Source organism: Amphibalanus amphitrite, unplaced genomic scaffold (assembly GCF_019059575.1).
Source record: "Amphibalanus amphitrite isolate SeventyFive unplaced genomic scaffold, NRLGWU_Aamphi_draft 000070F_arrow, whole genome shotgun sequence".
NCBI lineage: Eukaryota > Metazoa > Arthropoda > Thecostraca > Balanomorpha > Balanidae > Amphibalanus > Amphibalanus amphitrite.
The window spans coordinates 609,910-636,711 of NW_024881566.1; the positions used below are offsets into that span (position 1 = coordinate 609,910).

General features: G+C 51.3%; 2 protein-coding genes and 1 long non-coding RNA gene across 7 annotated transcripts in view; 2 read left to right on the plus strand and 1 right to left on the minus strand.

Annotated features, from left to right (window-relative positions):
- The window catches only part of LOC122379068, a 120,334-nt gene that overhangs the window by 63,205 nt on the left and 30,327 nt on the right, over positions 1-26,802 (minus strand). The window lies entirely within an intron of this gene.
- On the plus strand, positions 780-15,696 carry LOC122379065 (ras-responsive element-binding protein 1-like). Of its 2 annotated transcripts, XM_043360958.1 has the most exons (4): positions 780-921; positions 7,394-7,506; positions 10,189-13,347; positions 14,291-15,696. In XM_043360958.1, exons 1-4 carry the CDS (start codon positions 855-857, stop codon positions 14,633-14,635), a joined length of 3,684 nt encoding a protein of 1,227 aa, XP_043216893.1. In that variant the 5' UTR covers positions 780-854; the 3' UTR covers positions 14,636-15,696. The 2 variants fall into 2 exon arrangements, with proteins under 2 accessions (XP_043216893.1, XP_043216894.1); XM_043360959.1 differs by lacking the exon at positions 7,394-7,506 and having other exon boundaries at positions 821-921.
- LOC122379066 (coiled-coil domain-containing protein AGAP005037-like) overlaps positions 18,517-26,802 on the plus strand; it is a 36,733-nt gene continuing 28,447 nt past the window's right edge. For 2 of the 4 annotated variants that reach the window (XM_043360967.1, XM_043360969.1), the window contains exon 1: positions 18,520-18,563. The gene's annotated coding sequence lies outside the window, so the exon portion shown is untranslated. Of the gene's footprint in view, positions 18,564-26,802 lie in introns of all 4 variants that reach the window. The other 2 variants (XM_043360970.1, XM_043360971.1) reach the window with 2 other exon arrangements.

Here is a 26,802-nt window from a genome sequence, read left to right on the forward strand (position 1 = left end):
ACTTGTAGATCAATTGAAAAAGCAGCCCAATGATCTGATGTTTTCCGATCGCTGTACCGACCAGCCAACCATGACCCAAACTCTCCAGACGCCGTGACTGGTGTGGCGTTACGCACGTGACACGTGACGTCACGAGCGGGGCTCGTGAGTCGTGAAAATATCCGGCATGTCGAGCACGCAAGGACCTAGTGAGCATTGAGCAAGTTGCGCCACACGAACAATCGCGGCGACAAACGTGGCTCCTACGACTTCAGCTGCTTCAGAATATCTCCAACACACACGTTTGTGAAAGCATGGCGTTGCTGCTAACCGGCTACTATACCTCCAGCATTGGGGATTGGGAATTGGGATGCTTTCGAGTTCAATAATGTTGCGTGCATTATTTAATTTACATATACGTGATATTCGATGAAACAAATGAAATTTTACTGAACTTTTAACATGAGAAAGTATTTCGCCCCTCTAAGCAATAAGCATTACCTTATACATACGGCGTTTTTTTGTGGGAGGAGGTGACGGGTGATCAAAACCTCTACAAGTCTGCACTTGCCAGCAGCTTTTAGCGAGCACACTGGTTGCCCTAAATACGCTCCCTCGCCAGTCCCTCCCCAGATCCCTTTCTCCCCGGCCCCCGCCGTCCGTCCCGCCTCGCACCTGGGTGCCCTCTCGGGCCGGAGGACCCTGCGGCACAGTATCGCCGCGGCGGCAGGCGCGCGTGACGTCACCAGACGCGGGCGCCGGGCGCCAGGGAGAGTGGAGCGCCGGGAGCCGACTGCCCCTCAGTCGCCAATACAGTGGCGAGCGCGTGAGAGGTGCACGGTGAGCAGCGCCGGCCGTCAGTCCGCGGCGCGAGCATGTTAGGCGTGATCGCGGCGGCCGCTGCCAGTCGCTTCCCCCGGCTCGACAACAGGATTTGGCTAGGTGAGTGCCTCCTCCAGAGGCGAGTTTGAGGGCCAATTGATCCTGGTGACTGATTGTGCCGGGCTCGTGGTGTGGGCTCCTGAGTGACTGATTTTCTGCTGTGCCGCTGACAATGTGATTATCGTTGGACGATATTTCAGCATGGATCCAACGTCGTCAAATCTAGCTTATGGTGAGGTGTACGTTCTGGGCATTTAGTGGCATTTGTAGAAATGGATGCATATGAACCGCTTACTAAGTGGTAAAGAAGTTGAGCCACAGAGGAACTGTGAACCGGGGTGCATAACAGAAACTCAATCTCTCGATCTGCGGAGCGCTGAGGACTGTGTTATGGAGGTTGTTATCCATAGGGATAAAATTCTATTATTTTTATTTTAGGGGACAGTGATAGGCCGTTCCGCCCCAATTTTCAGACACACAACATAGTCGCAAAAGGTCTCACTGTTATTTTATGTAACCCTGTTCGAGTCGCATTTACGTGAAGCCTACTAGATCTCATGAACAATGAACATCGCTCTCTGACCTACCGACTTCGTTTACAATGAAGACTTATGGAGCACATCAAATTTCTCCTGTTATTGATTTTGTATATATTGCTGTATGCGTTGCCGATCATATTCTCAATAATTTACAATCCCGCTGATAAACGCAAGGGCTAAGCGGTTTGAAATGCCTATATATTTATGAAAATATTATACAACATTGCGCCTTCATGTGATTCGATTGTTTCATCGTCCAATACCCACGAAATTCTCCCCACACCACACGAGCTCAGCTGCAATGTCACATCACTTGTACTTTTGACGACGTTAATATGACATGCTTTCCATCCACCCAATAGTGTATTCTCCGCCATGTTCCAGTGCAGATTTAGATGTAGATATCAGTCGGCATATGGCATTTGTAGCGGCGCCCGTTAATTCATGCCGTCCATGGAAAGCAGATATTCTTGTACAGCTGTTTTATAATTACGATGCAAATATGTACGTAAACTGGTGGTTGTTTAAGGTATATATATCCGTTAAAATATCCCATCGAAAAAAAGTTTTTTTTTTCTTCAATTCAGTGGTTTCTTTCAGTAACGCATGCGAAATAAACGTCACCTTCCCGGATCAGTCATCAGCGAAATCTCAAAAGCACCGACTAATGTAAAAATTCAAATAAATGCATGCGTCAAAATTACGCAGAATGGCGGTCCGCGGCATTCTATGTAGATCATACCGCAAAAGCCGAGCTTGAACGATTGGGGAAGTTAGATGAGACGATTGGGGTATATCAGAGACGACTGGGGTAGTCAGAGGTCGGTGATGCACGGCAGTGGTCAAATAATACTTCAGCACTTCAGAGAACGGGCTTCGTACGACAGTGAACAAGCTATTCATGTCAACACAGCCGGAAGACGTAGACGTAAAAATGCCACATAATCACAGCAAATCGCTTACAACACCAAGAGCAGTGCAGTGTAAGAGCAAAGAGGCCCAGTGATCGATGCTCAGACTATTACTCTTCGATTTTACATCTCGCTGCAAGTTTTTCATTTTTTCATAAACAAACAAACATAGAAAACGATTTGAAATTTATTTTGTGCAAATATTCATCGTCCATGTCAGCATGTATCCAAACCGTGTCCCATGATCAAAGATGATATATATGGCATATGCAAAAGTTTCCGAAAAGGATGGGAAACGTGGTGATATTTTTATGGTGATTATCATTGAACTGCGTCTCAGGGCATCCGCCATTTTGCTCTCGCTATCAACGACGCCTGCAAATATGGAGGCCCAAGTCGTTTCCGGTTAACAGTTTTAAATCAATACAAATCAATATACATATCCAGACAACGGGATCCACAGGACTGATGCAGATTATGATCAAACCATGTTCAATTAACAATAATGCAAATGCAACAGAGCAGGACCAGATGACATCATGTCACGTCTTGAGTTGCAACCACTCTCACAAACGCATAACGAGCTCATTGATCGCGTGTTGACTGGGTCGGTTCAGGTGAGACGACGAATCGTCATTTGCAACTCCCCCAAACTGTCTGGAATGGAATGATTCGCGTTCAGGAATGGTGGAACAAACGCGACATGACGAGTCATTTCATAAGGCAGAAAAATTGACATCGCATCGTAAAAGGCGACCGAAACGTCATCTTTTCGGCTAAAATTACCGTATGTCAGATGTCCGAGTACGGTCAGCAAATCAGCTAAATTCAGCATTGTATAAGAAAATGTCACAGCTATGTTCTCATCTAAAACGCATAAATGATAGTACCTACTTACATAAAACGCCTCGTCAATGTTACCCGTACCTACACACAATAAAACAGCACATTCTTTTCTTGTCTTCATGTAAAGACGAACACAAGATAATTGCTATTCGATGTTTTGCGTTTGATATGAAATTAAAACGAGATTACTTGTATCTTCCCCTATTTCTTCAACTCTCCTACTCGGTAGCACCGTCACTGCCACAACCGGACTCACGTGCAGTGGCGCAGCCAGGATTTCGTTTCGGGGGGGTCATCGCTTCCAAAGCGGGCCCCCTAGTGTGCGGGCCCCCACCCATTTTTCAGAATCTCTCCATATTTCATACGCATTCTGCTGGGCGGGCCCCCTTTACCTGCACGATAACCCTGAGCGAGTTTGAATCAGAAAATTTGCATAGAACAGTAGCTCGGTAATCACCCGGTCTTCACTTTTTACGCAAATTGACCACGACAGAAATATGTTACTATGACGTATGACTTCGTATCTTTCGAGTCCGATATGAGCCCCAATTCCGCAATATGCATAGCATATTATATGCAATCGGAACTGTTGCCTGCTTCTGTCGCACAAGATTTAAAAGTAGTCCCATGTGCCTGTCCTAAGTCATCTGTTGGCTGCTGTAGTAGATTGTGCTTTTATTCTTCTTCATTGCGTGAATTCGCTCGTAAGAAGTTTTAACCCTCGCCGGCACAGGGGGGAGGGGTTGATGCAACCCCCTAAGGTTTTTTTTCGCGAAGAACTCGCGTAAAAAAGCGGCTGATCGCGACGTAACTTCCATAGTGCGCTGAAATTCGCGCAACTTATAGAACAAGGATGGGTAACGTGCCTGTGAAGAGTCACAGCTCGATTGGGCCGGTGGTGAGCACATGGCGCGTGCTCAAAAAGTGCAAATTCGCGTCATAGACTTTACATGCATAAATCGGCTTGCAAAAATGGGCGACAATGGCTCAACTTGCCCGACACGGGTCCGGTCCCCGTGCAGTATCTCGGTAACCGTGGGTCCGATCGGCACGAGGAACACAGTATCGTGCATGAGAATCGAACGGGCTATCGAATGGTGTGCGGTGCAGGGATGGCACGCGCCACGTGCACCCGTGAGGGCACTTATGCTTGAAAAATTGACGTTTTGGACGGATTTTGGACTTAATGCTATTTTTGGGTGACTGTCAGACGGAGCGGGTTCAAACAACGCTTGTTGGCAAGAGAAATGTAGGTACCTACCGCCTCTCATGGGAAAATTGTGAAAAGCTAATTGATCAAAAACAAGGTGGAACAAATTGCTGGAGAAAATAGCATTTGCTTATGACTTACTTAATTACAGGGGTTTTGCTACATAACCTGGTATGTTTGACAATTGAAATGGGCATAGATTGGAAGAGCATTCAATTGTGACCAAGGTCCAATCATCGCTTTTGCATGACGAGCAACAATATTCTTAAGAATATAAATGTTTCAAACCTCTACATAGTAATTCATCGATGGCTTTCACTCTTCAATAACCTACGCCAACCTATGTCATGAAATACACTTGGCATGTTCTATAGTAGAACGCATGGTTATTATCAGACACGAGCACCTCGATGCGATGGATATTTTTTCCCAAAACCAAAATGCTTAGCCGTCAAAAGGCAATCGACCGTAATGGATACATAACCCACAGACACAAGACCAACCAAACGCCCACCGATCGAAAATACCCCTTATTCGCGTTGCGAAGCAAGCGGGTCACCCTAGCGGGCCCCATTCACCCGGGGGCTCGGGCCCTATCCACATGGGGGACCAAGCCCTATCCATACGGGGGCCCGGGCCACGTTCACCTGGGCTCCGGGCCTCGTCCACCCGGGGCTCCGGGGCCCGCCCACCAGGGGGCCCGGGCCCCATCCAGCCGGGGGCCCGGGGCCTGGGGTCCGTACTCCCGGGGGCCCGGACCCATCCATCGGGGGCCCTGGCCCCATCTACCCGGGGGGCCCGGGCCCGTTCTCCCGGGGCCCGGGCCCCATCCACCCGGGGGCCTGTGCCCTATCCACCCAGGGGCCCGTGCCCTATCCACCCAGGGGGCCCGGGCCCGTTCTCCCGGGGCCCGGGCCCCATCCAACCGGGGGTCCGGCCCCGTCCACCCGGGGCTCAGGGCCGTTCTCCCGGGGGCCCGGGCCCCATCCAGCCGGGGGCCCGGGCCCCCTCCACCCAGGGGGCCCGGGCCCGTTCTCCCGGAGCCTCGGGCCCCATCCACCCGAGGGGCCTGGACCCGTTCTCGCGGGACCCGGGGGTCCGGGCCCCGTCCACCCGGGGCCCGTTCTCCCGGTGGCTCGGATCCATCCACCGGGGCCCCATCCGCCGGGGGGCCCGGGCCCTATCCACCCGGGGGCCCGGACCCATCTACAGGGGGCCCGGGTCCCATCCACCCAGGGGGCCGGGCCCGTTCTCCTGGGGGCCCGGGCCCTGTCCACCTGGGGCCCCAGGCCGACCCCTCACCCGAGGTGTCGCAGTGGGCATTTCTCGAAGCGGGCTCGTCCGATTAGATTAGGACCTCTCTCTCTCCTCTCTCTCTCTCTCTCTCTCTCTCTCTCTCTCTCTCTCTCTCTCTCTCTCTCTCTCTCTCTCTCTCTCTCTCTCTCTCTCTCTCTCTCTCTCGAGCGGGCCCCTGACAGAAATTTCGGGGGGGTCAGCTGACCCTCTGACCCCCCCCCCTGGCTGCGCCACTGCTCACGTGATGCATTGCCCGTTACGTGCCTTCTTCGGGTGTCCTCCACCGCCCGAATCGGCCTCCCACTCCCACAAACTGGGCCGCCGATGGCAGCGATTGTCCGCGCGACCTCCACAGCCGGCCCCTTCCAATTCGTGTGTGCTCCTTTCGGCGGCAGAGCCGACACGGCGTGGCACCGGCCGTGCATGTTTGGGTCGATTTTCAGATTGGTATCCAGATGAGTGCTCGGCGGCCGTCTCACCGCGGCCCGGCCAGTCCTTTCATTCGGAGAATCGCCACCTCGAACTGGCGTCGGCGCCGCGGCTTTCCTCGTCGCTGCTGTCAGGAGCGGGCCATATGCACGTGATGCTTTCACGGACACACTAGCAAAAGGTGGCTGCGGACGCAGTTTTACTGTTTTTTGCTTACGTTCTGGTCGGCACACCCTAACCCAAAATGTCATCAGCATGAAGTGGCAGTAATTCGCTTAGAAGAAGTTACATGTAGGTAGGTACACTGGACCTACAAAGGGCGTGAAAATAAGCTGCTACCTCGCGTGCTTATATCTCATGCAAACCAGCTCACTGTAAGCTGCCCATGTCAACACATCAGAGCCGGGCTGTGCTAACCGCTCGGTGGCCGGCCCGGTGAGCTGCCTGAGCCGCCGTCGGCGTTCTCCGCAGTTGTGGCCGTCACAGGGGTTCTGAGAGCGGCCCCCCGGTGCCATTTCGGACTCTGACTCACGGCTAGGATGTACGTGAACGTGACTCAGTTTTCTCACCGGGCGCGCGAGTACGGTGTGACAGGTCGATGGCAGCCGTGACCGACTGTCATCTGTCACAGGACAGTCAGGGGCGCAGAGATCGGACGGTGACGGCGGTGACGGCCATGATGATGATGCAAGTTGCAGTAATACTTACACAGGCAGTCTCCCTTCGATCAAAGCGGCTGAGAGACGCCTTTGGTAGGTTGTGCAGAAGTGCTACAGTTTTATAAAGACTTACAAAGTCCTTTTGTCCTCTGGTCGTTGGATCTTTCCAACGCCACGCGACTACACATAAAAAGGCGTGCAGACAGGTCTGTTATCTGCAAAAAGGTCGTATGGGCACGTGCATTGTGCACCGTGTGCAGCCTGTGGCGCAGGTATCACAGCCTGACAGACCCGACCAGTCTGAACTGTCATTCCTCGTCTTCTGCATCCGCCGTGTGTCGTCTCACTCGCTGTCTCACCACCACGAGCTCAGCTAACTACACACGAGTACATTGAGCTAACCACAAACTCACTGCGAGGCACGCCGGCCTGCCGCACGAGGTGAAATATTTAAAGTGCTTCCCTCTGTATCCACGGTTGGGATTATCGAGCCCGTCTTTTTGGTCAATGACATGACAAATGCGATGACAATGACAATGGCCGATGCGCTGCACTCTGTGCTCACCGTTCGCCCCACTTAAGATCAATCCGTGCCTCTGAAGTTTGTTTCATCCCTCTGACGTTTGCTCGCCCCCGTTTCAGACTATGAGCGCCAGGCCAGTATGACGGCTGACAAGAGCACTACCGCCTCTGAGGAGGGCGTCTCTCCGCCTGGCGACCGGGCCGCACTGCACGCTGTCGCTAACGACGACAAGGTACGTCGCGGTCGACGCTGGCCACCCAGCGAACCGGGCGGTATTCCTTCCTGTCGTTAATCATCTTAGCACTGTGTCTAGCCGAGCTCAAATCGGCCTGAATCCTATCACTGCATCTTGTGGGGGTGCTTAGCTGCTGTGCTTTGTTAACCCCATTCGTGCCGCGTTTGTTCATTTCCGTTCACCTATCTGTCCTCTGACTCCTCGGTTTTCACAATGGCCATGTTTTTCGGAGACAAGTCACTTAGTCACGAACCGGTACGAGCGCAAACATTGGACACAATGCAGAGCGGGGCGGTAACAGCTCAAGAGATACATGGAGATGAAGAGAATGTGGTCTACTACATAGATAAAAAGCCGGACAGTGTAGCGATGACAGACAGACTGACTAGCTCCAGGCGATGTAACACACTGAGAGACCACATTCAGACAGTCATGTTCCAGACAGCGCACCTTGCAGCCAGACAGACCATTTCCAGACAGCGCAGACAGCCCATGGTTTCAGACAGCGCATCCCAGGCGGTCCATTCCCAGACAGCGCACCCCAGACATACAGTCCATTTCCAGACAGCTCAGACAGTCCAGCTGCAGACAGCGCGGCCAGACACCTGTCTCCAGTCACTGTCTCGGGACCGAGATACGCCGTTTCCGCCCTTTGTTGGCCGGGGTGCCGTGGGCAGTTGCTGGCCGCCCATTGGCTAATTAACCGGGCGCTTTGTTGTGGCCCCGTGCTAGCTGTGTCGACTCACGGTTGTCGGCTGCGCTGTGCTGTCTGCATTGGTGCGGTACCGCCGGTTAGACCCCACCGGTCCGTCGTCGAGTACGCCCCGACATGGCGCCGGGAATAAACCACCGGCCGTGGAATAGGGCTGAATGGAGGCGTGCTGCACTTTTCAGCAGAAGCTGTCATTTGGGCAGATTATAGCTGTGGCCGCCAAGCCCGCCGCTACGTTATTGGGGTATACGTGAGAGTTATGATATGATTGTATGCTTGGTGAGCATCAGTGGTCTTAGGTAAGCGTCAGTTTTTGTGATATTCCACGCGAAGGACAGATGGTGTTCTATTCCGAACTGGTCACGGCCGCAGTCATCATTCACAATTAGATCCGATCTGAAGGCAATCATGGCGCACTTGAGGGCGATTAATGACGCTCGGTTTTCCCTGGTCCGAGTTTCGCCATACGGTACGGAGTCCGTGCCGGCGTCTCACCATCTGTACCAGAAAATATCCGACCAAAGACACCACAAAGCGATACAGGCGGTCGGTATTCGGCGATCATATTGGCACTGGCTCATAAATATACCAAAGTACAACATCTTGGCGCTCGCTTTTCACTTGTACTACACCATTTTTGCAAGTCGTGCAAAGTTATCAGCTCAATATCCTCTGTTGGCCTAGAAAATGGCCTCGTAGCCCTCGCTACACAGTGCAATGGCTCAGTATCAGCGGCACTAGCTGTCTTAGAGCGAGGTAATAAGGATAGGTCACAGCGGTCCGGCGCTGAACGGGGTCATCCTACTTCACATTGGAGCTGGCTACAGCGGGGTGTACCGTAACGCCAGTGCAGGACGGTCACCATACTCCTAAGAACTCCCTATATGGGGGGTCGTTCTGCAACGGTGCTCCAGTTTTCGTGCTGCGCAGCCTGTGACAGTCAAATGCCCGAGTGTGCAGCTCACTGCCAAAAGTGGACGTCCAGTTTCATTTCTTATCTTTCACGGATAAATCGTTCATGGAATCCCATTTGTTGGGAACTCGTTACGCCTTTCGCCTTTCATTTACCTGCAGAACATGTAACGGTTTATACGCATTCAATATTTCACTTAACCGCGTTAAGAAGAGGAGCGTTATTTTTGGATATGCTTTCCACCTAAAGATTTCCGTTGATCACAGTCATTGCCAATTTAGTTCCGAATAATTCATTATATATATTTCGTTTTTCTACCAACTATGGTCGGTTACGGTTAACAGGTAAGGGGCTAATGTTTCCTGGATTTTCCAGCTCAGAGACATAACCCCACTTAAATACCAAGCCGCCCCATTACACCATGCCCCATGATTCAGACACCAAACCCGGCCAGGCCAACACGTTCCGACTCAGCCGTCGCCCCTCGCACGCGATAGTCGGCCGACGGGCTCCGATAGTCGGACCGCGCTCTGCGCCGAGGCCGACGGGCCGCCGGTGACGCACGCTCGTCGCCTCGTCACCGGACGGCGCTGTTTGATCTGGAGCGAACAATGCGCCTCCTCGCCCGGTGCCGGGTCCGCGGCCGGCGCTGTTGGCCCGTCAGCGATACGAAGCCGAGACGGCAAACATGGCCAGTGGCCTCCAGCGGCTGTGTAAAGACCGGCGCGCCCCGTGGGTGGCGGCGCTTCTTGGGAGCGCAGGGACGACACCGGCCAATGAGCGCTGATCGTATTATGGGTGTCATTATGGATATGTTTGGACTGAAGGAACCATTACCTTCGATATGTGCCGTCTAAAACGCGGAGGAAACGGAATGGGTGACGCACGTTTCGAACAAAAACTGCAATAGTCTGTTTGCAATGCCATTATGCTCGGCGATGGGCACGAACTCGTGCGTCAGTCGAGCTGCCGCCCCCGACATATTGACCAGCACCGACATGATGTGTGGAGTTGCCGCATATAACGCCCCGCCCCCGCCCTCTCTGTCGGACAGATGTCGGACTGCGGCTCGGACGGCGGCTCAGTGGACAGCGTGGCCGACCTGCCGCCCGCCGAGACGCCTCACCTGCTGGCCTGCCCGGCGCGCGGCTGCGAGGCCGCCTTCCTCAGCCCGCAGCTGTTCACGCAGCACACGCGCACGCACAGCACGCGCGCGCAGGACGCCGACGGCCGCTACCCCTGCGGCTTCTGCAGCAAGTGGACCAGCTCGTCTGCGGCGCTGGACCGCCACCTGCTGACGCACTCCGGCTACCGCCCGTTCCCGTGCCGCCAGTGCGGAATGAGGTTCGCCACCAGCGGCAGTCTGCAGCGGCACACACGCAGCACGCACTGCGGCGAGGAGCGGCGCGCCGGCAAACGCAGCGCCAGCGGACACGAGTCGGACGCAGCCTCCGACGCGCCGGAAGGCAAGCGCCGCCCTCCAGCAGAGATCGAGATCGAATCCGACACCGAGGAGCCTCGCCGAGGTGGCTTAGAGAAGATGTCGACGCTTGGGAAGCTGCTGGACCGGCGAGGGTCCCCCTCCGAGGACGCTGCTGGCCGCGGATCACCGGCCGGACGGTCTTCCAAGGAGGCCACACTGAGCTGCGACAAGTGCAGCTTCCGCACCAGCGACGCGGACGCCCTGCAGCAGCACGAGGCACAGCACAAGTGCAGCGACTGGATCCAGCACATCGGCGGCTATCCGGCCTCCGGGGGTCGGCGCGGCGACTCGCGCGGAGAACTGGCTGACATCCGCTCCATCCTGGGTCTGACCAGCCCGGGCGCGGCCAGCGCGCCGCCGTCGCGTCTGCCGCCGAGCTCGCCATTCCGCGGGGACCGCGCCTCCACCAGCCCGCCGCCTCAGTACCCTCTTACAGAGGCCAGTGACAGCAGGCCCGCCGGAGCACCCGGCGGAGACGACCCCGAGGACCCGGCCTTCGAGCTGATCCGTGCCATGAAGGCCAAGGGAGAGTTCCCGTGCCGTCTCTGCGACCAGGTGTTCCCCAACCTCCGCGCCATGAAGGGTCACAACCGCGTGCACATGAGCTCCACGCCGTACGAATGCAACGTGTGCCCCTTCTCCAGTGGAGACAAATCCACGCTGACAAGGCACATGAAAGACCACAACGGCGAGCGTCCCTACGAGTGCCGCGTCTGCAAGTTCGCATTCACCACTAAAGCAAACTGCGAGCGCCACCTGAAGAACCGACACCAGCTGAAGCTGAGGGAGCTACTCAACGACAACATGGTGGTCCACCTGCCGGCTGACACGTCGCCGGCCAAGCCGGCCTCCCAGCCGGCGCAGAGCTCCGTCTGCACCATCTGCCACGCCGACTTCAAGATGCCCAAGGTGCTGAAGGAGCACATGCGGTCGCAGCACCCGCCGTCACGGCGCGGCCTCTTCATCTGCACTGTGTGCGACCTCAACTTCCCGGAGCAGGCGCAGGCGATACAACATGTGCGCAAACACCACCCGACCAAGGAACCTGGGCTGGTGCTGCAGGAACGGTCTCGTGACGACTCGTCTGACCTCAGCAGCGTCGAGAGTCTCATCGACCAAAGCAAGCGGCGCCCGATGCCGCTTTCGATGCCGCCCACCCTGCTGTCGATCCCGAGCATGATGAAGCGCCCGCCGCCGCCCATCGTGCCCCTGCGACCTGCCGCCTCTCCGCCCGCACCACCTCCTCCTGCTCCTCCGGCACCGCCGGTCCAGCCAGCGGCTCGCACCCCATCCGTGCGCGAGCGCTCCCCGTCACCGATCCCGGAGCCGGAGGACGAGGCCATGCCGCTCGACCTCAGCAAAAAGTCCGCTGAACCAAAACGCTCCGAGGAGCCAGCGTCGAAACAATCGGCAGAGACTGCCGAGCCGAAGCTACCGGTGCTGCCACCGCCTCTGAACCTGTATATGCCGTATCCTCCCAACATGCCGTTGTTCGTTATGCCCGGCATCTTCCCGTATGCCCTGGACGAGAACTGGCAGAACCGATTCAGCCGAGAGATGGCGCGCGGGTTCCAGCTGGGCTCTGGCGGCGGTATCTTGGAGCAGAGTCAGATGCACGCGTTCATGTCGCTGGCGGCTCAGGCGCAACTGGAGCGGTCGGCAGAGATCGAGAGGAAGGAGACTGAGGAGTCGCGGTGGTCGCCGCGGGCAGACGCCATCGAACTTCCTCGCGATGGAACCCCGCGGGAGGAGGTGCTGTCGGACGGACTGCTCAAGAGCAAGCCGAAGCAGCGGCGCTACCGCACGCAGCGGCCGTTCTCCTGCAACTACTGCGAGGCGCGCTTCACGCTCAGCACCAACATGGACCGGCATGTGAAGAACCACCACCCCGACAAGTGGGAGCGCAAGTCGCGCGGCACGCGCAGGCCGCCCACCGGTGGCCCCGACGGCAGTCCGAAGCCGACCGCGCAGCTGCCGTCCGCGGGCAGCCCGGGCCTCGAGCAGCAGCCGAGCCCGTCCAACGGCTACGTCAGTGACGACGAGTCGCAGCTGGTGATCGACGAGCCGCCGCCGCCGACGCGACGCGACGACGACCTGGCCAGCGTGTCGCGCGTGGTGGACACTGCGCAGGCGCAGTCCTTCCAGCAGTACTTCCGCAGCGACGAGGAGCGCAGCGACGCAGCCGACGACGCCTCGGGCAGCGACGACGACCCGGAGCGGGCCGAGAAGCGACGCAGCGCCTACTCAAACGCTCCCAACAAGATCCCCTGCAAGGTGTGCAAGCGGGAGTTCCCGTGGACCAGCTCGCTGAAGCGTCACGAGCTGACGCACAGCGGAGAGAAGCCGTACAAATGTCCCCACTGCCCGGTGAACTTCACCACAAAGTCCAACTGCGACCGTCATCTGGTGCGCAAGCACAGCGGAGGAGCATCGGACGACAGCTACACGATGCGCAACGTGCCCGAGCGGCCCTTCAAGTGCGCGCTCTGCCCGAGCTCGACGTTCTCCACGCAGGAGAACCTGGCGCACCACCAGACCCAGAAGCACGCGCCCGGCGCGCCGGCCACCCAGCACCGCTTCTGGTGTCACATCTGCGAGGAGCATTTCTTCGACCTGGAGGGGGTCAAGGACCATGTGGAGGCGGAGCACGAGCAGGCCTGGGCGCTGCTGGAGCGTCACAACAGCCGCTGGGTGTCCGAGATCGCCGAGGAAGACCAGGGCCAGGATAAGGTGAGCTGAAAAACAGACAGGGGCCTATAATTAACTCGCATTTTCATGTAAGCCAGTTTCATTTTAAAATTAATTCTTTTTCAAGAACATTCACATTATTGATAAGCTTTGCAATTTCAGTTCGATCGTCATTTTGATAACTTGCTTATTTGACGTCCTTTCGTTATCAACCTTTAAACAGTTTTCAGAATTATTTGCATTGGGCATTACCTTCAGGATGTGTATGAGCGAAGGGCAATCGCAGCACACGGATGATAACCCGCAATAAACATGGCTTCAGGTCAACATTTGTTGTGCCACATCTCACTTCGCGCTAAATCACACTTCTTTTTAAAATCGAAGAACACTGCTAGAGCGTGGTAGCTGGGTGCAGAAATACTTCTTTTGGTTCGAATATAGGTAGCCTAACACCCTCTCCCAGAGACGTGTTCCTTTCGCCAGCACATCAGCCCATCTGCGCTTTGTCAGCTGGGGAGGGCATGAGACGAAATCAATCAGCAGCTCTGTCTCATCCCCGCCATCCTTCTAATCGGTCAGATTCATCTGACACGCAGAGGTCATCCTCTGCTGGCCGCGCCACCAGTTTTTGGCTAAAAGCGCTCCACATCTGACCAGTTTTTGGTGGAAAGCGCGCCACATTTCGGACCAGTTTTTGTGAGCGCGCACCGAGACATTGGCGGTGGTGGCCACCAGGGGTTAGTGGCCCCAGGTGACGTCCGGAAACACACAGAACTAGTTTGGATGAGGCCGAGACGCTCCTGATGGCAGCGGAAATGTAGAGACGTCACAATAGCTTACAAGGGGAGCAGTGGATAAAAACCAAACTCTTGAGAGTGTACCAAATCATTTGTCAACAAAAGAACTGAGAAAACAATGGACACTGTTTGTTTTAGTTTTCTTTCCGTTGGCGTCTGTCTAACTCTGTGACCGCGTCTGTCCCCAGACCTTCTGCATGGTGTGCCTGAGCGGCTTCTGCACCACGGCCGAGCTGCGCGAGCACATGACCTCTGCGCACCGCGCCTGCCCCGCCGGCGACTGTAGCTGCGCCCCCTGCAAAGAGACCTTCTCCCTGGAGCACGCGCTCTCCTGCGGCTGGCGGCAGCGGTCCACAGACTCCACCGCCGCTCCCGACACCGTCCAGCCGGAGCCGAGCCGTGCCAAGAAGAGGGACAACCTGAACGACATCAGCAAGCGACTGAGCGCGGCCTCGCAGCGCCGGCTGACCGGTCAGGAGCCGGCCGGCGCGGAGAGTGCCGCGGCCGTACCGCTCACCGCCGCCGGACAGTGAGAGAGGACTCACCTCCGCAGAGACCGGCTCCGCCTGTACATTATCGCCGGCGTAGGTGCCCAGACTGGGTATGATCTCATGTGAACACGCGCCGGGCTGCGCGCCATGCGCTCACTGATGCCGTCCGTTTTGAACGATTCGCTCGAGCCGCGTGGCCGCGTTAGGGCCCCTACAAATATGGCTGCGCGCGAAACGCCTTGAGCGTCCGACTTGAGGTGTGATAAGTGTTGGTGATTGTTTGTCCGTGTATTTGTGGCGTGTGGGTTCATCGATGTGCGTTGTGTCTTTTCACTCTCCGTTGTGGCCATGGTCGACACAGCACGGCACGGCACTTGTGATGTAAAATTGGCACCTGATCCCACCGCGCACAGCGTTCGAGAGGCACAGTTACCTCTGTTTAGGTGGTCGGCGGGCGACCAACCACGGGCTAGCTCCTGCGGAGCGGCCCATAGTCAGCATTCCACGAGGCCTTCGAGTGTCGGCAGAGACACGGCTCCTGAGTGCCTATGCAAATACCACGTATGTTCTAGCAATAACGACATAAAAGTGGCCCTCGGGCGCCGCCGTTCGTTTGTCAGAGCACGTGTGTGAGTTAGTGAGTGAGCTAGTGAGTGAGTGAGTTGTGAGAGTGGCGCTGGCGGAGACGCTGATGTGTTCCGCTGCAGCGAATGTATCTGCACGGCTTTGGGGCGGCGTCCAGGCGTGTGTGAGCGCGCACAGGATGGATGTTTGTAGCCGGATGCGCCGTATTTGACTCCGCAGGCTCACGTTTTCCGAGTCTGTCTTCTTCACCGTGTGGTGTGACGGTGTGAACAGCACTTTATCCATGCTTCAGCGTGAATATTACGTGTGGCTAAGGGACTACCATTATTGGTTGGAAGGCCTACTGGTTGGAAGCCTAGTTTGTAGATGTGTTTCTGTTCGAATAATTGTGAATGGTGAGCCGAACGAGGCATTATTATTATCATTATTATTGCTATTATTCTATTAATATTATTATCATTGCTGTACGGTTATTCATGCTATCGTCATCTCAAATAAAGTGTACACAGTACAACGTATGTCAAATGTTTTCTTCCCATGGTAAAGATATGGACGGAAAAACGGTCGCAGTGATTCGGTCAGAAGCCTACATGTCATGCTTGGGCCCATCTGTGGCCAGAAACCCGCCTCTTTGGCCATTCTCGGGAACTAAGGGTGCATTCCTCAGCTCAGGGGTCACTAATTATGTCAGGGACCCAAATCGGGTCGGTGACGCAAGTATGGGGCCGGACCGGAGTCGCATCTTACAACAAAAGAGCAAAACTCAAAAGATATTATTTTATGTTACGAGCTCGTTCCATAGTCTAGCGGCTACCGCAGCACATGTCTGGCCAGTGGCCAGAGTCACATCATCTCTGACCAAGGACGAATCTCTTACCAGAAGCGCATCTCTGGCTTCTCTGCCACGATTGCAGAGACCACTAGCGCACCTCTCCAAAGCTGTAGTCATGGACATAATTATCGTGCCAAAAACAAAGCTCCGTACAACAGATGACGTTTTCCCTCTTGTCCCGTTCAGAATGTGCTCCCGGACCTGTAGACGCAGTTATCTTAACCCTATTCCTGGCGGGGGGGGGGGGCCTCAGGAGCCCCCCCTGAGGTTTTTTGGTTATTTCTCCCAAACGCGTTGAGCTAGGAAGCTCAAATTTTCTGACTTTTCCTAAAAGGCTTCTACGCAACATGTCTGAAAATTTTGAGTTGATCTGACCTCAGGTCAGGTCACCAGAGGCGGTTTGGTGACCCTACCTCAGAAAAGTTTGCAATCACGCCAGAGCTAGAGTTTTTGACCGATCAATTTCTTCTCTTCAGGCTTTAGTTAGGGTACCAGTATGTGCAATTTGTATATCTCGGAATTTTGATATCGGTGACCTAAGGTCAGGTCAGTTTCGCGACCTCCCCATTATAAGTCAATGGGGGAAAAATCAGCTCCCTGTTTTTACCACTAAAACGGGTCGGAATGGCCCCATATACCATACATGACTTCATATACGATCAACCTTCACTACCTTGAGGTCTGTTTTGCTGTTGGGCAGCTGTGAGGTCATGTGACGTCATCAAAGGTCACCAAAGGTTTTTGGCCAATAACTCCGTACAGGAACAAGATACAGACGCGTGGATGGTCTCATTGTGTTCAGCTCGTCAAGACGCATCGAATGATATACATGATGACCTCGAGGTCACGTGACCTGAGGTCAACCTTTGACCTTGACCTTGCGAGGTCAACATATATATCATTCGATGCGGATTGACGAGAGGATCACGATGATGCCCTTAGTTTGTTCCTATCTTGACTAATTCGAAAGTTATTCGAGAAAAACTCTCCATTTCTAGCGCCGCCATTTTGACTTTTTCGACCCCTGTGACGTCATCTTTGACCTGACCTGAAAATGACCTGAGTAAAAATTGTAGATCTTGACCGTGCGTATCCGATGCCGTTTACCGTTTGTCGCTATCTTGCTTCGTTCTCGAGATCTCAGGGGGGGCCGAATCGGCCCCCCCCCCCCGCCAGTTTCTTGTCCCGGCGGAGCCCGCCAGGAATAGGGTTAATACGTATTCTCCCTTACTCGCTCTAAAAACACAAAGTTTATGTACCTACAGAATGGATAGAGCAGCTGCCAATTGCCATTCTTGTTACCTTTCTCCAAGTAACAAAAGCAAGCGCAGCTCCATGCAATGCACATTATTGCACATCACTTATCACTCATCCAGCACCATAAAATAATGTCAAGTGCATCTTAACAACCAGTAAGCACAAACAATTCAATTATTCAAGGAAAACAACATACCTAAGGTCAGGGACAGCGATGAAAGTTATCGATAAGGCACATGCAAAGTCACACATTTTTACTCACAAATAGGCACTCATTTTGGGCTGGGTATAGGAAAGAGAGGCGTACGAGGAAATGCTCAGTTAGCTCCAAACAGTCAGTGCACGAGATGATGGTATGCTGATGGAGGATTATCACGATGGCTTAGGTACTCTTTTCACTCAGCTTTTCGCAACAAAAATATATCAGCTGAAACCAACATACCATTAGGTATGGATGGGCATCAACATAGAAGCAAGGCGACTCTTTGCGAGACAGTTTAGTAGACTGCAGTAGGTACCTACCTAGTTACAATAACTACTGCCAGCATAAACAAAACAAGAGTGTTCCAATAGTGTTCAATAACGCTGGCATAAAAGTGCGTAAAAGTGAGTTTGTCGAAGATATAATTTTTAACCCTACGGTTGCTAATGCGTTTCCTCACTGATCATTTGCAGGGGGTGTCACTTCAAGCTCACCAACTCTCAATTTCGGAAAAATAATGGTATAGCGTAACGAAAAGGGACAGCAAACGAAAGCCTGCAACCAAAAGGATTAAATTTCTGGAACGCAAGAGCGCTTAAGCTGTACCTGGCTATGTAGGCATGTATGTATGCTATGCTATGTATGTATGTATGTATGTATGCATGTATGCATGTATGCATGTATGTATGTATGTATGTATGTATGTATGTATGTATGTATGTATGTAGAATGTATGTATGTATGTGTATGTAAGTGTGTAGGGATTATGTATGTATTGACATCAAAAGCTTTCCACGTATAGCATGGCGATCACGGCTTAGTCACAGGCTTCGGCCCTTGATACGGCTCCAAGGCAGAACGACGCAGCACTTCTAACGTTGACTGCGGGGAAGAGGTGTTACGAGCGGCACCATTCGTCAGCTGTGGCGACATCTATAGTAGCTCCGCCTCCCCGAAATGCTTCACGGACCCATCACAGGTGTCGCTGCGGCCGGTGCTGCCACCTATAGAGCCGGGTCTGTCCGGCCGACCACTGACTGTATTGATTGGAGGGGAGGCTGTGCTGAGGCCGGGACACTCCTCGCCAGAGCTCCGTAAGTACATTATTTTACTGGTGTTACCTACTGGTAACACCGAGTAAAAAGTAGCCCGCGTGTGCATGTATTACTTGTAGAGCAAATGTCTCCAAGCCATTGGTCACAACCCAGAGCCCAGGACCAGGTGCATGACTGAAGTAGGTATAGGTGCAGCCAGTGTCAAACTCCGGTACCTAATACCTGGCTACAGTTGAGGGAATTGATGTAAGATTCAAAGGCCAATTGCTTAGCTCGGAAAAAGCTTCGCAATATTCAAAATTTTAGCACCATCCCCGTAGGCGCAGGCCACATAAAATATGAAGTTATGCGTTACATGGTGACCGTCCATCGTTAAAGAGCACACGGGAGGAGGAGGGAGGGAGGAGGTGTGTGATTGTATTTTATTGTATTGCATAGTAAACGGATGGGTATAAATGCATAGGCTACCTACACCCACCTAAGCACAAAAGCAGTCTAACATAGCAAAACGGCATGAAGCAAACAGGGCATTAAAAAAATGCCCGTTTTCCCCCGTTTTCATAAAGAAGTGTCGAACGTGTTTTCATCGGTATTAGCATGAATACAGAATAAGTACCTATTATCCTGTACGGAAGATAATGTGTGTTTATCACTAACCCATGAACAATTCATGAAAGTTATCGAGTGATGTGTAACTAAGCGTTAAACGGGCACTAAACGTTTCGCAGAATGTTAAACGCATAGCAAATGTCAAAACAATTCGTTGAAATGCAGAGTAGTCGTTATACATTCACTAAAGGTCTTGACTTGTTTATAGTTCAACCCGTTCAACTTTCGGTATGGATGCTGAGTAAAGGAATCCGTGCAATTAAATCTATAGGAATACGAGTCATTATTCATTCAACTGAGAGTTGTGTTACGCCTTAAGCGTCTTGATTTTATTTTGAAATTCATCATCTGCAGCTTTTAATTGATAACATAATAGGTACAGGTACATTAATATGGATATAAAAGCTTATGCTAACACTGCACATGTAATGAAATGGTGGTAAAAATACGATAAAATTTTGTAGTAGAAAAGTTGGCTCGTTAAAAAAAAATCGATCATAAGTCATGACATGCTGTCAGCATTTTGTAACCTTGGGGAAATTATACGGACCAGCATCGGCATAACGTCAAAATCGTTTTGAAATTGCTTCATTTATTCACCACCGACTGGTGTGGATGCGAAATAAAGATGGATAAATTTTCAAAAGGAAGTGATTAAGTGAGCGAAAAGCCTTATTGTTATGTCAGAAAATGAATTTAAAATAAATCTGACATTGTTTAAACGATGATATGTGGTACATAAATCACATAAAACACAGAGAAGCATCGACCATGAACTGAGCGCTGCTTTAGGTACACCAGCTGGTCAGTGACCAATCTGGGCGGTCGATAGGGATGAGTCATCGGCCCCTCCATAGCCCTAATGGGTTCTGAACGACATCTTCATAGGCTGGCTCGCATAAAAGTCGAGCTTTATGAAACATACTGGTGTGTCACCACTTCCGAGAGAGAAACAGCCATCAGCCAGAGCCTCAACTCTCAACATTATAAAATGTGAAATGCGTTGTAGTTGCCACGGTGTGATAGTATATCGGCACAGCATTATTGTCCTCTTTCTCACGCTGGCATTACCAGCATTTTTTTTTTTTTTAATATATCTTGTCAGCCACAAAAAAGCACTTTGGATGGAAAGAAATAAACTCCTTCGGAAATCGATAACAAGTACCAATGGTTGAGAAATAAGGCTTTATCATGTTTAGTTTGCAACTGAAAATCTAATAGTAAACTTGGCAAGACGTGCAGCATTTGAGCATTTGGCATTACTGAACAAGAACAGCAGTTTGAGTAACTGAGCCATCTTTACTGTCGGCTTCTGGGCACATTTGCTCTATAAAAGGTACCATTTTCGGCGTGTACGTTTTTATCGCTACACCCCTGCTGGACGTCGTGTCTGGCTGATAGATATATCCGGGATGCAGATTTGTCACCGGCATCGGTCGCTCCACGAACGCCGCCACGCTATATACATATGTAGGTAGGCAACGTCCGGTGGGTCAGGTCAGAGCTGAAGGTAAGGTCATGCCAGGGCTGTAAGTAAGGTCCAGTGGGTCAGGTCGGGGCAGTGGGGGTGGGGTCGGTCTGGGCTGTGGGTAAGGTAGGGTGGGGCAGGGCTGTAGGTCACATGGGATCCTACTCCAAGTCGGAGAGGTCAGGGCTGTAGGGTATAAGGTCGGACGGAGAAGGTCAAGTGTAGGTAAGGTCAGGGACAGGTCAGGGCTGTAGGTAGGGCCGGGCACGTCAGGTCAGGACTGCAGGCTGGTGGGTCGGGCCACAGCTGTATGTAGATAGGGTCAGTGGGTCAGGTCAGAGCAGTAGGGCAGGCCAAGACTGTAGGTATGGTCGGGTGGTTGGGGATGCTGAGAAAAGCCCTTTCATGCGTACCTAACGGCGGTACAATGGTCCGGCAGCGGAATGACTGATATCTCAATGTCCTTGACTATTGTTATGATTGGGCTAAGTTCTAACAGCATTTGCAGTCACCGTATCAGACTAAAGCCTGAAGCAGACTCTTTCCGCAGTCAGGAAATCGCATGCGAGAGCCTATTCAAATACATGGAAGCACGCTCGCATCAATCGAACGCACCTCCCGCATGCGATTGATGCGGGCAGAACTATAATGCATTTGAATAGGCTCTCGCATGCGATTTCCTGAATGCGGAAAGAGTCTGTTTCAGCCTTAATACAGGCCAGCCCGTATGGACAGTTCTGTATCACAGGACACCGACAACAGATACTGCTTCCCCTGTCCCTCCCCCTCCCCCTCCCCCGCCACAGTCGAGCGTCACCGTTCTGTTTTTCCCCGCCCTGCTGTCAGCAACAGTTAACAGGTGGCTCCGGGCCGGGTAAAAAGTCCGCACGTGGTGAAACACTTGGAGAGGTCAAAGTGGTGCATAAGCCGATGGTGCAATACCGATTGCCAGCTTCGTATCAAATACAGCGCTGGCAAAATTTAGAAAAGGCAGCGACAGCAGCGTTAACTCGTATTGAAAAAAATACTGTGCTGGTCACCAGATGTTTATATAGTTCGTCTAGCCGATTGTTTTTATTTTTTCTTATTCAGTTCCAGTGATTTGAGGGTAAACGGTGGAACCTTTCAGAATTTTACATTTGTTTCACCCTTGAAAATATGTTCAGCAGCCGTCGATGAAACAGAGCACGGCGAACTGACATGCCTTCAGTTTCAACGGTGTTATTCTATGGGATGTTCCGTGGGTATAAGCCGCTATCCATACTCACTGAATAGTCAAATCGCACCTCTTATCCTACAGGCAGTTGGACCGAAAATCAGCGACTGTATATTGTATCACGGATGGTATAAGATGGCATTAGCATCGTCGGCAAAGTTGCAAAAAAATGTGGTGACAACATGAAAACTAGCCTATAGGAAGATAATTTGTGTACGTAGTTGCCTAGATGGAATGTAGATAACGATGTAGACGTGAATGGCGCTTAATCTACAATACAAGGCTAAGGACAAAACATTTTCGTAGCTTTGGGTAACCGTGGTTTTTGTCAACCGTAATCAACCGTAGTTTTGCGTAAGCATACATGTAAGGGATATGTTTTTAGGAAAAATACGTGTAATGTATGTGTAAAATGTGAGGATAATAGAGTGGCCGAGTAAAGGTCCCATAAGCGAGTCCCTGCTGGAAAGGTACTGAAGCAAACTGAAAGAAGCGCGGAAATTACGTGCTTTCCATCCACTCCGTGCCGATACGATCTCAGCTTACAGCCCAATACTGTTTCCAATAACCCCTTCAGGCGTAACGAAGTGGCCGTCGAAACATGGATCGACGTTGATAGAGGCCGTCAAAATGTCATACAGATATTTATCTAAGCAGTAGGTTCTGAACCTCCAATTAAACTTCTAAATTCAAGTGAGTATACCAATTATTATGTCTAGAAAAGGAAACTTATGGAATCCATTTCGTTAATAAAGTCATAATTGTACTAAGAAATAACCATATTTACTGCACTGCAATGTATGTATAATATAAGTAGGCGCCTATATGATGATTGTGGCTAACCCACGATACAGAAGACTGCATTTAAACGAAAACAACTAAGATAAGCTGTGGTAGACGATGCTTACTCACCCATATCGAGGCGAACCACCTAACTCTGGAGTGGCGAGTGGCGAACATCTCAAATAACTCCTAGATGTCACCGCAGCCTAAACAGACGCGTCCCCGGGGCATGTTTGGTCGCCGCCGTGCAGTCTGCCAGGTCCCCGCTGCTCTGCCCGCCGGCTCCGCACTCTACCCGTGACCCGGGGTGGCCGCTGCTCCCTGCAGTGATCGTTTATTTGTCCGCCCTGTGTTTACCGGGGTCCAAACAGCGCTCCGGTAGCCCTGTTCCGTTCACCGTCCGTGTAGAGTGTGTGACCCCAATAGCCGGAGGCGGTCCAAATACCTCCGGCAGGTGTCAGCGCGGCAGGGCGCACATCGGAGCAGTAGCGGCGGAACACCCTCAGTTAAGGGGGGGGGGGGGGGCACTGCCGACTTTTGGTCCCATTCTTTCCCTGCAACGCCCATAGGGCTAATGTAAAAATGCCAAAATCAGGGGGCACGGTGCCCCGGTGCCCTCCCCGTTCCGCGCCGTCTATGCATCGGAGCAGGGCACGGAGCAGAGCAGGACATCCCGCCAGAGCACGCGCATATGCCTATACCCTAGCAGAGCTGAAGTTACCTTCCAAAAAAGAAATTAGAGAAGAGGCTCGTGATACCACAAAGTTTACTGGGCGCTAACTGAATTAATTTCACGGCGTCTTTAGAATACCTGCAGTAAAATACCTGTTCAACGACCCGCTGCACCGCGAATAACCTGACACGGAACACATTAGCCGTGGCGACGGCCGCTACTGACTGCTGCGTTAGGGTTCGTTTGGGATTGAGCGGCGCGTGCTCACTGCACCCGTCGTCACCGTCGTGCTCACCATGGTGCAGCTGAGGGTTGCAAATGCCGCCAGCGTATTATCAAGCGCTGCGGTCCACTGCAGTGGAGTTCCTCAGCCAAGCAGGACGGGTTTCACCTCTGGAACTGAGGTAGTTTTCCGCAGGTTGCCATTTGGATCTTTGGCGAAATGGCGCCCGCGTCAAGTGGGAGAGACTGTAAGGATTATAAGCGACGCATACATTGACATTAAGCGGTCCTGCGTTCGGTAAATCCATAGAGACGTCACCCAGGCTACGAGCTTCTCTCGCAGCCGCCGCCAGATAAAATGCATATGGTATGCGCATTGCGCATGGTAATTGTAAGTAAAATTAAACAGTGCATCAGGGACTTGCACTTCCTACATCCAATTTATCCTCGATCTCAAAGTGACGACCACCCCATTCTTCAACGGCTTCCCACTATGCTTATCACTTCAGGCCAGCCTCCTTCAGAATCTGCCATTGTCCGTCCAGGCAGCCGCAGGAGGATAGCTAGGACGAAAACAATGCATTGCTTTATTCTCTTGATAACCGATCTGCTGTGACACTGCGCTCCGCTCAGCTACCACAGAAATGAGCTTTGGCTATTTCAGCTAGAGTAAGCAAGCCTGCCAGCCAAGTTTTTTGCAGCTTTTCCGGCGAATCTGAGCTATGGGTGCAGCCAACCAAAGTATAGTAGTCGGGTAGTATCTCATTGCTTTGCAGGATTGACGGAAGCAGGGATTATGGAACCTCTGTCGTTCCCCGGTACAAGCAAAGACTAACGGATAACGCTCCTTATCGTCAGGAACTATCCGCTATCGTTCGTTCCCCACCGGACGCAGGGACTTATGGGATATCGTCCGTCGTTCGGCAGACAGGAATCGATTTTTGTCTATGAGAATTATGTTAAAGGGACTATCCCACCTTTAACATGGGGTTTGAGTTGAGATAGCCAAGTTTGCGGCGAGGTTCAGAAACCACTATCTATCTAGGTTGCAACCCCCGCGGCCTCTTGGTGTTGAAGAAATTCGTTCCCTTCATTTGAAAATGGGCCTTGCACAAGGCCCTATCTTCAACATGGAGCGACCGTTAGTGTGACGTCACCTCGTTTAGTCATTCTGATTTAAATGGGTTTGTTCGTTGAAAAATCGCTTAAAACTTGGTCTGAACTTTGTTGTGGTGCCTACAGAGTAAAAAAAATCAGCTTTATGACAGTAATGTGGCCTGGGGAAGGAGGTAATTTTGGGCTGTGACGTCACATATTTGAATGTTTGTGTTTGGAATATGGGAAGCCTAAAATGTTTAATGAAAAATAAATGCCAGAACCGTGTTCCTGGTCATCCAATCTATAAAGTCGGGCACAATTTAACTAGTTTTAACAACATTTTTAGAAGGTGGGATAGTCCCTTTAACTAACACAGTATGAAATACAAATTAGTGACTTTCAGCTATCATTCGTTCCCCATCGGAGGCAGGGACTATTTGATGTTGTTCCAACCTTATTTGAGGTAGAGACTATCCTATCGGATATCGTTCGTTCGTCGGCGGACGCAGGGACTATGGGATATAGTCCGTCGTTCGTCATGCGGCGGAAAAAGGGATTTTTGGCTATCGTCCGTTCCCAACTGGAAACAGATACAGGACTATCGAATATCGTTTCTACCTCACTCGAGGAAGAGACTACCGGATATCGTCGGTTCCCCGCCGGGGGTAGAAACTAGTGGTGTCAATCGGTTACCGAAAATTTCGGTTACCGAAAAGATATGCTGACCGATTTGGTAATCGGTCGGTCAGGCCCCCCAAAAATCGGACACTTTCGGTCACCCTGCCAGTGAAACCATTTTCAAAAAGAGAAAGTATTCCATTTTTGCCTAGTTCAATTGAAATTTATTGGGATATTAATGATAAAGAGTTGCAAAATTTCCCCCAAATGCCAAATGCCACATTTTGGTAACTTCATTAGCCATCCCACCCAGCAGGCAGCAGCCACCCATTGTCCAACCACAACTACAAGCAGGCTGATTTTGACTCAGTTGGCCCCACAAGTACACACAATTTTGAAACTCTATTCCAGTCTAACTGTTAAAATTTCACCTGTAATCAAAGAATTATTGCCTACAAAAATCATTATACAGTTATCAAAAATGCAAGGACAAAAATAACTTGAATTACTGAAATGTGTTTCTGAAGACTGGACAGTTAGCACTTAGCACTAAGCAGTGATCACATTAACATTTCACAGGTGTTCTACTATTCCACATTCTCTTTAAATCTAGGTACCAACCAAATGTTTGAAATCTACATGACCACAACATAAAATTAAAAACATAGGAATATTGACAAAAACTACAGATTCGTCCCATGTCCGATTTCTGGAATCTTCCACATTCCAAACACAAGGAAGGATTTCGAAACAGATGCGCCATAACAGAGACTTTAAACCAGCTGATTGAGTTGCTGCAAAAAAAAGTTTTGGATTGTTACATGCTGCCTCGTGAATTATTTTATTGATGTAAATGACCCAACACGATATTGAATTCTAATGAAATCAACATTGTGAGTGTAATTCACTACAAGAATATTAATTTTTCTTCAATAATTCGACCAAAAGGGCATATAAATAAATATTACGTCATCATCATACATCCTTTCGTTTGGGAAGAGAGAATCTTAAAAGTCAATCCTTGGTTCTTCTTTTACTTTTTGCGCCACTTTGGCGCCAGTTTGTATTAATTTTGTCTGCATATTTTGTTTTCTTGTAAAGATAAGACAAACAAGAGATAAGACAAAGTGCCTGTTTAATGAATTTTCATTTCATTTTTGGGACAAAATTCAAGCTCAGAGCTACCTAATACCTGCCTTTTCAGCTGGATTTTCAGTGTCAAATTCTTTGTAGAGTATCTCAGACCACATCTCAAGACTCAAGGCAAGTTTCCAAGCAGTTTTGATGTGTTTTGTGGTGTTTTGATTCCGCCTTTTCTCCTAGGGAATGTTGTCATGAACATACCTATTACCAACCATTTGACTTACTAATTGATCGTGCTTTTGCAACATGAATGAGCATTCTTCCACAGTAGATTCTTGACAATTCTAATTAACCAAATCTTTGAAATGCTGAGGTCCATGTGTTGCTACCCTCAGCAATGTACCTTCTACCACAAAATGTATTTTGCAGTGGCTAAGAATTGACTGAACTTGCACTGAAGTGCCATTTCCCATTATTTTCCATCAGAATTTACCAAATATTTTAATTT

Excerpts from the sequence above, each read along its gene's own strand:
- LOC122379065 (XM_043360958.1), top strand. The coding sequence starts at position 855 with ATGTTAGGCGTGATCGCGGCGGCCGCTGCCAGTCGCTTCCCCCGGCTC. Across the intron at positions 922-7,393 it reads CGACAACAGGATTTGGCTAG|ACTATGAGCGCCAGGCCAGT; the intron begins GTGAGTGCCTCC and ends CCCCCGTTTCAG. Across the intron at positions 13,348-14,290 it reads AAGACCAGGGCCAGGATAAG|ACCTTCTGCATGGTGTGCCT; the intron begins GTGAGCTGAAAA and ends GTCTGTCCCCAG.